This window comes from Pithys albifrons, chromosome 15, assembly GCF_047495875.1.
Source record: "Pithys albifrons albifrons isolate INPA30051 chromosome 15, PitAlb_v1, whole genome shotgun sequence".
In the NCBI taxonomy this organism is placed as follows: domain Eukaryota; kingdom Metazoa; phylum Chordata; class Aves; order Passeriformes; family Thamnophilidae; genus Pithys; species Pithys albifrons.
In genome coordinates this window covers 19884596-19894830 of record NC_092472.1, presented here as the reverse complement: position 1 = coordinate 19894830, position 10235 = coordinate 19884596, and the positions used below count along the sequence as shown (strand labels likewise).

Here is a 10235-nt window from a genome sequence, read left to right as displayed (position 1 = left end):
TAGGACAACGCAGGCTATTCACAGGAGGCCTGATTTAACAGGGATAACAATGGAAACAAACAAAGCCCCCCAAAACAGGAAGGTAAAATCATGCTGCTTTTCTAACAGGAGCACAAAAACTCATTCAAGCCTGAAAGGAAATTACAAACCACAAGAAAAAGAACCAAAAGAAACGCTCTGCCTTGATACAACTCTCTGATCGTTCCAAAGGAAATTCTCCACAGATCATAAGCAATTACCAATCATTTCGCCTCTGTAAATAAATAAGGACTTGGGTTTCTGTTCAGGTGCTGGGTATTTCCATTGAGGGTTCAGGGGTACCGTGGGGTAGTTTAGGGCTGATCCTGCTGAGAGAATGCAGTCTGATAGCCTGGAGTATCCTCTCTGTCAGTGAAGTGCTCCTTGTCAGGGGTTGTGTCATGCCATCCTCAGGCAGCTCAAACAAGCCAAGGAGGGAGGGCCGGCAGCAAAGGAATCCTGGGGGGAGAGGGGAGAGGAACAGTGAACAGGTGAGGACAGCCTGTGCTTCACAAGAATGCTCAGATTACCTGGAACCCCTTTGCAGAGACTTGCTTAACTCCTGGCACTGTCCCTGTCCCAGGGAAGCTGCACTAGTGTCCTGGGTTGAGCTGGCAAAACGTCAACTGTCCAGGACAGAGTGAAGAGGGTTCCTCCTCCCCCCAACCAGCCAAGGGAAAAAAAGAAGAGAGAGAGAAAAGAAAAAACCTCAAAAGCAGGTTTATGCTGGAACTAACTACATGTATTTACACAGAAAAGAGAAAATTAAGAGGAAACTACAATATAACACACACTTACACAAGTTATGTATAACAAGAAATAATTTCCCACTTCCCAGTAAACACAAATTCTACCATTTCAACTACAAATCATTCTGGAGAAGTCAATTCTTCAGAGACAGACTTAAGCAGAGAGAAAAGCTAAGAACAAACATTTTACTTCCCTAAGATAACATGATGGTAAGCTGGTAGTCCGGGCTTGGGCCTCCCCATCCCTCCTGGGACAGCAGAGTGTCTTGCTGGGACCACAGCTGTGAAGCAACTGCCTAAGCCACTCCCACACACCAGCTCTTACCCCTTTTGAGATGATGCAATATGGTATGGAATACAATATTATTGGCCAGAAGAAGTCAGCTGTTAGCTAGCTCAGTCCAGCTCAAGTCAGCTGACAATTCCCAGGCCTAGCTGAACTTTTAAAAACTAAATTTAGGCCCATCTGGCCAAACCCATAACAACTAGGACTGTGGGTCTGGGTCCTCTCCAGGCACAATGCAGCTACTGATAATAACAGCATCAGCAATGCACTCATTTTTTTATCAGCTCAAATTGCCATGATAGAAACCCAAGAAAAGCAATCCTTTTCCAGATTGTAACTCCAGAGGGCTCAGGGACACTCAGCATGCACAGAACCTGCAGCACAGACACAGCAGAGGGCTCAGGGACACTCAGCATCCACAGAACCTGCAGCACAGACAGAGCAGAGGGCTCAGGGACACTCAGCATCCACAGAACCTGCAGCACAGACACAGCAGAGGGCTCAAGGACACTCAGCAGGCACAGACAGAGCAGCACAGACACAGCAGAGGGCTCAGGGACACTCAGCATCCACAGAACCTGCAGCACAGACACAGCAGAGGGCTCAGGGACACTCAGCAGGCACAGAACCTGCAGCACAGACACAGCAGAGGGCTCAAGGACACTCAGCATGCACAGAACCTGCAGCACAGACACAGCAGAGGGCTCAGGGACACTCAGCAGGCACAGAACCTGCAGCACAGACACAGCAGAGGGCTCAGGGACACTCAGCCACTGCCATGGCTCTTCATGCACAGGGCACAAGCTCAGACACTCTCAGAGCAGCAGCTATTGAGGGTGAAACAGCTCATCTCTCAGACAATCTTTACTTACCCAAATCTTGAACAAAACAAACACTATATGGGGTAAGAGTTAGCTGTGCACTCAAAATGTCTAATTTTATATGAGCTGCCTGAATCTCCCACGTCCATGCAACTGAACAGGAGACAACCATTAGTTATAGGCCATCAAGGAGATAAATCTTCATCTTTAAAATAGCATATATTTGAGCTGATTGCTAAACTAAGTGCTGTGAAAAATAAGGCCTTTCTGAGGTTACCAGGAAAACCTTACAAAAGCCAAGTTCCAATGAACAAGAAGACACAGCAAGATCTTGCCTTCTGCCTACAACACACTTCATTTTGCTGATTATCAAACCTTAGCAAGAGACCGTTCTCACAGAGGCATTTCTTCTCTGCTGAATGCAGCCCAGGGATGCAGAGCCCAAGCCACCTACCCTGCCTGGGCATGCTGTGAACAGTTTGTGCAGAGACTGGGCCAGCTGGATCCTGGGATTGTTCACCATTTGCCCCACAGGATCATGTTCTTCCTTCCCAGCAAAGGCCAGCTGGGAGAATGCAGTCTGATAGCCTGGAGTATCCTCTGTGTCAATGAAGTGCTCCTTGTCAGGGGTCGTGTCATCCTTAGGCAGCTCAAACAAGCCAAGGAGGGAGGGCCGGCAGCAAAGGAATCCTGGGGGGAGAGGGGAGGGGAACAGTGAACAGGTGAGGACAGCCTGTGCTTCACAAGAACGCTCAGATTACCTGGAACCCCTTTGCAGGGACTTGCTTAACTCCTGGCACTGTCCCTGTCCCAGGGAAGCTGCACTAGGACTGTGGGTCTGGGTCCTTTCCAGGCACAATGCAGCTGCTCATATTAACAGCATCAGCAATGTCCTCATTTTTTAGCAGCTCAAATTGCTGTAATACAAACCCAAGAATAGCAATTCTTTTCCAGATTACAGTTTTTCTCTAAGTACATTCAAAAAGAGTTCTAGTCCAGGACCCGGTTACTGTCATTCAGTTCAGGCTACCTGAGCCCCCAGACTGCTGGACTGCCTTTCAGTCTCCAGAGCTTTCCCCCAGATTCCACTTTCAGGCTAAGACACTACAGCCTGTCAGGTTGTGAGTATTCTCAGGCCTCCTGACTAGGACAGTTACAAGTCAAAAGTGGGCCCAGCTTTCCAGAAGGAATGCAAGCTGACAGTAGCCTAATTCCCTTCAGTGGAGCTCTACTCAGCCAAATCCAGGATCAAACACATCTCAAACCAGCTCTGCCATTTGCTTTGAAAACACACTTCCCTTTGTGCAGTGAAGGATGAAAAGGTATGAAAAGCCTCAAGCTGAGTCTCACCACAACAGTGGGCCTGAAGAAATGCCAAAGGAGTTTATTGGAGGGGCCTATTCTGGTGAAAGCTCCTACGTTCCAGACCTCCAACAGCATCACCAGCAGACCCTGAAGAAGTGTGGCACCTACCACGGCTTGGGGTACTCAGTGTCCATCACGGGAGGACATTCTGTTAATGTCTTGGTGATGCCAACAGCACGGATCTGCTTTTCAACTTGTCCCAGACACTTTCTGGATTTCAGGAATTATCATTTTCTGCAAAACCATTCCAAACATGTTAGTGTGACATTTAGAGAAAATGTCTTAGAATGATTTATCACCCTATGGTGACCAAAGAAAAGCAGAAACCACACAAAGCACCAGGAAACAGAGAACACAAGACAATTTGTTTCTTAACAATTGCTGCCCTCTTACATAGATGTTTGCACATATAAACTTGTTACAAAGGATAAAAACCAGAGACAGCAATCCTTCCCTTTTATGACCCGCTCAGGAGATCAGTAACTTGAACTATCAGTGAGGAACTGTGGGCAGAAAATCAGAAATGAACCCCAAAAGGAGAGGCACCCGGGCAGTCAGATTAGCGCCAAACCTCCTTTGCCATTTCAGCCAGAGAGACAACTCTTTCCTGCTTCAAAGGCAAAAACTGCACAGCAGCCTTAAATACAACCCAAGCCAACAGAACACACTCCCTTTGGCTGTATGCTGCCAAGTATTTCCTGCAGAGCTCATGTCCCATTTCCTGTGCCATACTAGTTAATGAAGAGGAGAAAGCAACGAGAAAATAGATGAAGTAAAACTCCAGATGAAAACAAGAGAATTGCTTTAGAGTCAGCAGCAAAACGCATTCTAAGAAGGAGACAGAAAGGGCAGCCTTCATAAATGTTCCCTTTTACTGAAGGGCATTAAGTTGCTGCTCCAAAGTTTGCCTAAAAACTGCTCATCTTCTCGGGCACCACAACACTGAAACGTGGAACGCTGGAAGCACCACTTCCATTTGGTTGGTGGAACACCACTGGAAGAACCCTGTAATTCTTGCTCCTCTACAGGAGGCATCAAGCAGATTTTAAAGGATTAATAACAGACCTTGTGTGATCTGTGTAGAGATAACATCACGAATTTCATCAGCATGGCCATCTGCCTGGGGATGATTTCAACAATGTGTCACAGCTTTGACAGAGGAACGTAAACCCTTCCTCATAACTTTATTCCCATGAAGGCCAAAATGACACAAAAGCATGGAATGTTTCCCAGCATGAACACAAACTGCAGAGAGCAGTGGTCAGAATGGCTGTGCTGTGTGGCAGGGCAAGTGTGTTGCTATTAGCTGGAGATTAAATGGAGACACTTTCAGACAAGTAACGACATCACACACACCAGGAAAGGAGGAGAACTACACAAGTCCTTTAGTTCCATTCCCTCAGTTTTCATGGAGTGTCACCTGCTGTGGCCACTGCCCTTTATGCCCCCCTTGACTACAGAGCATTTGGAGCAAGTCCCTGGAGCCACCAGAGTCCCACCCATGTACAGGATGCCTGATCTGTGCAACTGCACACTCTGAACCACTCGTGTCACACTGGAGCTTTTCAGAGCAAGGAACTTACTTTTGATAAGTTTTGTTGGTTTGGAACTTGGAAGTCTTTGGAATAGCAGAATGAAGACCTGTTTCCTGTACCAGTCAACTGATTCACTGGAAATTTAAAAGAACAGTTATTCAGTTCACAGTGGGCTTTGACTGGTGCTGTCACTTTACAGAAAACACAGATAAAGTTGTTCCCATCTCTTTAACTGATAAATGTGACATTTTTGCTCCTGAAGTGTTAACCTTTGGCATGACTGCACACTGCAGAACCAAAGCCCACAGAAGTCAGTTTTGAATGCAATTTGAGCTCATACTCACGGGGGCATATGCTCCATGATGCTGTTTAGCAGGTCAAAGCCTTGGGGATCACTGGCTTTCAAGGCAATCAGCTTCAGGAATCCCCCCAACACTCCAGGCTGCAAGGAAAGCAAACATGAAGCTCTAGGCAACTGTTCTTCCTAAGTGGCCCAGCAGAAAGTTGGCTCTGACCATCGAAGACATGCAACAGTGCAAAAGCATCCCTAACCTAAACCAGGATTCTGATCCTGCAGTGCAGGACAAGGAAGACACGTTGTGGCTCCTTCTCACTCACTCACTCACTCCCTCACTCACTCACTCACTCACTCCACTCACTCACTCACTCACTCACTCCACTCACTCCCTCACTCCCTCACTCACTCCACTCCCTCACTCACTCACTTCACTCACTCCCTCACTCACTCCACTCCCTCACTCCCTCACTCCCTCACTCACTCACTCACTCACTCGCTCTCCTCAAGCCTGTTCAGAACACAAGCCCTGAGAGTTCTGCTAGTCCACATGTTCCACAAGAAACAAACAAGGCAAGAAAATTCTGGGAAACTGCCACTTGCCAAAACCAAGTGCAGGAATTTTCCATCTCGGCTGACAAAAGCACAGGAGCCCAGGATTCACCTCACCCCCAGGACGGGAAAGCACCCACCGAGCTGCATGCAGAGTATTTGTCCGTGCATGGAGTGCCACTGAGGCCCAGCCCAGCCCAGCCCCTGCCACGCGGCCCCGGCACTCACGATCTTGGCGGCGACGCTGCGGGCGATGGTGCCGGCGCCGCGCTCCAGGAACGCCTCTGGAGCAGCCGCACCGGCGGCGGGATGTTCCCCGCGCGCTCCCGCGGCACCGGCTGCGGCAGGTGCGGGAAAACAGCGCCATGAACGAACACGGGATGTGGCATCGAGCAGGCCAGAACCCAGTGGGGACACCTCGCTGTACTCCGCGCGTGCGCAGTAGGGACGACGCGCTGTACTCCGCGCATGCGCAGTACCGACGGCGCTCTGTACTCCGCGCATGCGCAGTACCGATGGCGCGCCGTACTCCGCGCATGCGCGATAGCGACAGCGCTCTGTACTCCGCGCGTGCGCAGTAGAGACGGCTCTTCGTACTCCGCGCATGCGCAGTAGCGACGGCGCGCTGTACTCCGCGCGTGCGCAATAGAGACGGCGCGCCGTACTCCGCGCATGCGCAGAAGCGACAGAGCTCTGTACTCCGCGCGTGCGCAGTTGGGACGGCGCGCTGTACTCCGCGCATGAGCAGTACCGACGGCGAGCCGTACTCCGCGCTTGCGCACTACCGCCGAAGCTCTCTAATCCGCACGTGCGCAGTAGCGATGCAGATACCGCTGCCCAAACGCCGGTTCGAATCCCGCCCTCGCCGGCCCTTCAGCTGCGCTGCCCCGCCTGGCGGACATGTCCAAGAACTGCATCGTAGTCCAGCCCCCACCACCTCCAATGCCCGCCGGGGGTCCCCAAGGAGGGGCGTGACGAGGGGCGACACCTCGGTCGCCGGGGGTCCGCAAGCCGGGGTTGCCGAGGGCCGACACCTCGGGCGCCGAGAGTCATCGGGTTGAGGTTGCCGCGGGGCGACACCTCGGGCGCCGGGACTCCCCAAGGGGGAGTTTGCCGAGGGGTGACTCCTCGAGCGCCGGGGGTCCCCAAGGGGGGATTGCCGAGGGACGACAGTTTTGGGCACCGGGGGTCCCCAAGGAGGGTTCCCGACGGACGACATTTTGGGCACCGGGGGTCCCCAAGGGGGTTCCCCGAGGGACGACATTTTGGGCACCGGGGGTCCCCAAGGGGGGTTCCCGACGGACATTTTGGGCACCGGGGGTCCCCAAGGGGGTTCCCCGAGGGACGACATCTTGGGCACCGGGGGTCCCCAAGGGGGGTTCCCGACGGACGACATTTTGGGCACCGGGGCTCCCCAAGGGCGTTCTCCGAGGGACGACATTTCGGGCACCGGGGGTCCCCAAGGGGGTTCCCCGAGGGACGACATTTCGGGCACCGGGGATCTCTGTGGGGGTCTCTGGGGTGTCTCCGGAGCATCTCTGGTGGTCTCTGGGGTTCTCTGCAGGTCTCTGTGGGATCTATGGGGGTCTCTGGTGGATCTATGAGGGGTTCCTGTGGGTCCCTGGGGTCCTCTGGGGGTCCCAAGGTGGGTCCCTGGGGGTCTCTGGAGGTCCCTGGGGGTCTCGGAGGGGTTTCTCGTGATCTCTGGAGGGGTCTCTGGAGGTCCCTGGGGGGCATCTCGTGATCTCTGGGCGGTCTATGGGGGTCCCTGGGGGGTCCCTGAGGGTCTCTGGGGGTCTCTGGTGGATCTTTGAGGGGTTCCTGTGGGTCCCTGGGGGATCTCTGAGAGTCTCTGGGGGTCCCTGGGGGTCTCTATGAGTCTCTGGGGGTGTCTGAGGGTCCCTGGTGGTCTCTGGTGGTGTCTGGGGGTTTCTGGGGGGTCCCAGGAGATCGCCAGGGGAGTTCTTTGGGGGTCACAGGGGGGGTCTCTGGGGTTCTGTGGGGGTCCCTAGGGGGTCCTTGGGGGTCCCTGTGGGGTCTATGGGGGATCTCTGAGAGTCTCTGGGGGTCTCTGGAGGGTCTCTGGGGGTCTCTGGGGGTGTCTAGGGGTCCCTGGAGGGGTCTGGAAGTCTCTGGGGATCTCTGGGGGTCTCTGGGGGCATCTGAGGGTCCCTGGCGGGTGTCTGGGGGTCTCTGGGGGTCCCTGGGGTGTCTCGGCGTGTGTCTGGGAGTCCCTGGAGGTCTCTGAGAGTCTCTGGGGGGTCTCTGGGGGTCCCTGGCGGTCCCTGCGGGTCTCTGCGGGTGTCTGGGGGTCCCTGGAGGGGTCTGGGGGTCTCTGGGGATCTCTGGGGGTCTCTGGGGGCATCTGAGGGTTCCTGCCGGGTGTCTAGAAGTCTCTGCGGGTCCCTGAGGGGTCTCTGGGAGTTTCTGGGGACCCCTGGGAGTCTCTGGGGGTGTCTGGGGGTCTGTGGGGGTCCTTGGGCAGTCCCTGGTGATCTATGGAGGGTCTCTGGGCGTCCCTGGGGGGTTTCGGCGGGTGTCTGGGAGTCCCTGGAGGTCTCTGAGAATCTCTGGGGGGTCTCTGGTGGTCCCTGGGGGGTCCGTGGGGGTCTCTGGGGGTCTCTTAAAGTCTCTGGGGTCTCTGGAGGTCCCTGGGGGGTCTCTGAGGGTTTCTAGGAGTCTCTGGGGTGTCTGGGAGTCTCTGGGGGTCCCTGAGAGGTCCCTGGGGGGTCCCTGAGGGATCTCTGGGAGTTTCTGGGGGCCCCTGGGAGTCTCTGGGGGTGTCTGGGGGTCTGCGGGGGTCCTTGGGCGGTCCCTGGTGATCTATGGGGAGTCTCTGGGGGTCCCTGGGGAGTCCCAGTGGGCTCTCTGGGGGTCCCTGGGGGGTCTCTGACAGTCTCTGGGGGTCTCTGGGGGGTCACTGGGGGGGCCCCGGGGGTCCGTGGGGGCGTCTGGGAGTCCCTGGGGGGTGTCTGGAGGTCTAGGGGGGTCCCTGGGGTGTCTGGGGCTGTCTGGGGGTCTCTGACAGTTTCTGGGGGCTCTCTGGGGTCCCTGGGGGTTCTCTGGGATATCTCTGTAGCGTCCTGGGGGTCCCTGGGTGTCCCTGGGAGTGTCTGGGAATCTCTGGGGTCTCTGGGGGTCCCTGTGGAGTCCCTGGGGGGGTCCTCTGGGGGTCTCTGGGGTCCCCAAGGAGGTTGGCCGAGGGACGGCATTTCGGGCACCGGGGCTCCCCACGGGGTAGTTGCCGAGGGGCGACACCTCGGGCACCGGGGGTCCCCAAATGGGGGGTTGCCGAGGGGCGACATTTCGGGCGCCGGAAGTCCCCGAAGGGGGGGTTGCCGAGGGGCGACACCTCGGGCGCCGGGGCTCCCCAAGGGGGTTCCCCGAGGGACGACATTTCGGGCACCGGGGGTCCCCAAGGGGGTTCCCCGAGGGACGACATTTCGGGCACCGGGGATCTCTGTGGGGGTCTCTGGGGTGTCTCCGGAGCATCTCTGGTGGTCTCTGGGATTCTCTGGAGGTCTCTGTGGGATCTATGGGGGTCTCTGGTGGATCTATGAGGGGTTCCTGTGGGTCCCTGGGGTCCTCTGGGGGTCCCAAGGTGGGTCCCTGGGGGTCTCTGGAGGTCCCTGGGGGTCTCGGAGGGGTTTCTCGTGATCTCTGGAGGGGTCTCTGGAGGTCCCTGGGGGGCATCTCGTGATCTCTGGGCGGTCTATGGGGGTCCCTGGGGGGTCCCTGAGGGTCTCTGGGGGTCTCTGGTGGATCTTTGAGGGGTTCCTGTGGGTCCCTGGGGGATCTCTGAGAGTCTCTGGGGGTCTCTGGGGGTCTCTATGAGTCTCTGGTGGTGTCTGAGGGTCCCTGGGGCGTCTCTGGGAGTCTCTGGGGGTGTCTGGGGGTTTCTAGGGGGTCCCAGGAGATCCCCAGGGGAGTTCTTTGGGGGTCACAGGAGGGGTCTCTGGGGTTCTGTGGGGGTCCCTAGGGGGTCCTTGGGGGTCCCTGTGGGGTCTATGGGGGATCTCTGAGAGTCTCTGGGGGTCTCTGGAGGGTCTCTGGGGGTCTCTGGGGGTGTCTAGGGATCCCTGGAGGGGTCTGGGGGTCTCTGGGGATCTCTGGGGGTCTCTGGGGGCATCTGAGGGTCCCTGGCGGGTGTCTGCGGGTCTCTGGGGGTCCCTGGGGTGTCTCGGCGTGTGTCTGGAAGTCCCTGGAGGTCTCTGAGAGTCTCTGGGGGGTCCCTGGGGGTCCCTGCGGGTCTCTGCGGGTGTCTGGGGGTCCCTGGAGGGGTCTGGGGGTCTCTGGGGATCTCTGGGGGTCTCTGGGGGCATCTGAGGGTTCCTGGCGGGTGTCTAGAAGTCTCTGCGGGTCCCTCAGGGGTCTCTGCGGGTCCCTCAGGGGTCTCTGGGAGTTTCTGGGGACCCCTGGGAGTCTCTGGGGGTGTCTGGGGGTCTGTGGGGGTCCTTGGGCAGTCCCTGGTGATCTATGGAGGGTCTCTGGGGGTCCCTGGGGGGTTTCGGCGGGTGTCTGGGAGTCCCTGGAGGTCTCTGAGAATCTCTGGGGGGTCTCTGATGGTCCCTGGGGGGTCCGTGGGGGTCTCTGGGGGTCTCTTGGAGTCTCTGG

General features: G+C 56.2%; 1 protein-coding gene across 2 annotated transcripts; it reads right to left on the bottom strand.

Moving 5' to 3' along the window:
- Positions 1–6236, bottom strand: LOC139678879 (exportin-2-like). 2 transcript variants are annotated; one of them, XM_071570117.1, is made up of 5 exons: positions 5850–6236; positions 5119–5216; positions 4823–4908; positions 2329–2564; positions 1–477 (listed from the first exon to the last, which is right to left on the bottom strand). In XM_071570117.1, exons 1-5 carry the CDS (start codon positions 6225–6227, stop codon positions 418–420), a joined length of 858 nt encoding a protein of 285 aa, XP_071426218.1. In that variant the 5' UTR covers positions 6228–6236; the 3' UTR covers positions 1–417. The 2 variants fall into 2 exon arrangements, with proteins under 2 accessions (XP_071426218.1, XP_071426217.1); XM_071570116.1 differs by lacking the exon at positions 1–477 and having other exon boundaries at positions 1793–2564.
- Positions 6237–10235: the final 3999 nt, after the last annotated feature.

What these genes read in the sequence shown, in the direction of transcription:
- LOC139678879 (XM_071570116.1), bottom strand. Translation starts at nt 6,227, where the DNA reads ATGCGCGGAGTACGAAGAGCCGTCTCTACTGCGCACGCGCGGAGTACA. An exon ending in ATCATGGAGCATATGCCCCC is followed by an intron (nt 4,909 to 5,118) that starts GTGAGTATGAGC and finishes TTAAATTTCCAG; the next exon opens with TGAATCAGTTGACTGGTACA. An exon ending in ACCAACAAAACTTATCAAAA is followed by an intron (nt 2,565 to 4,822) that starts GTAAGTTCCTTG and finishes CTCTCCCCCCAG; the next exon opens with GATTCCTTTGCTGCCGGCCC.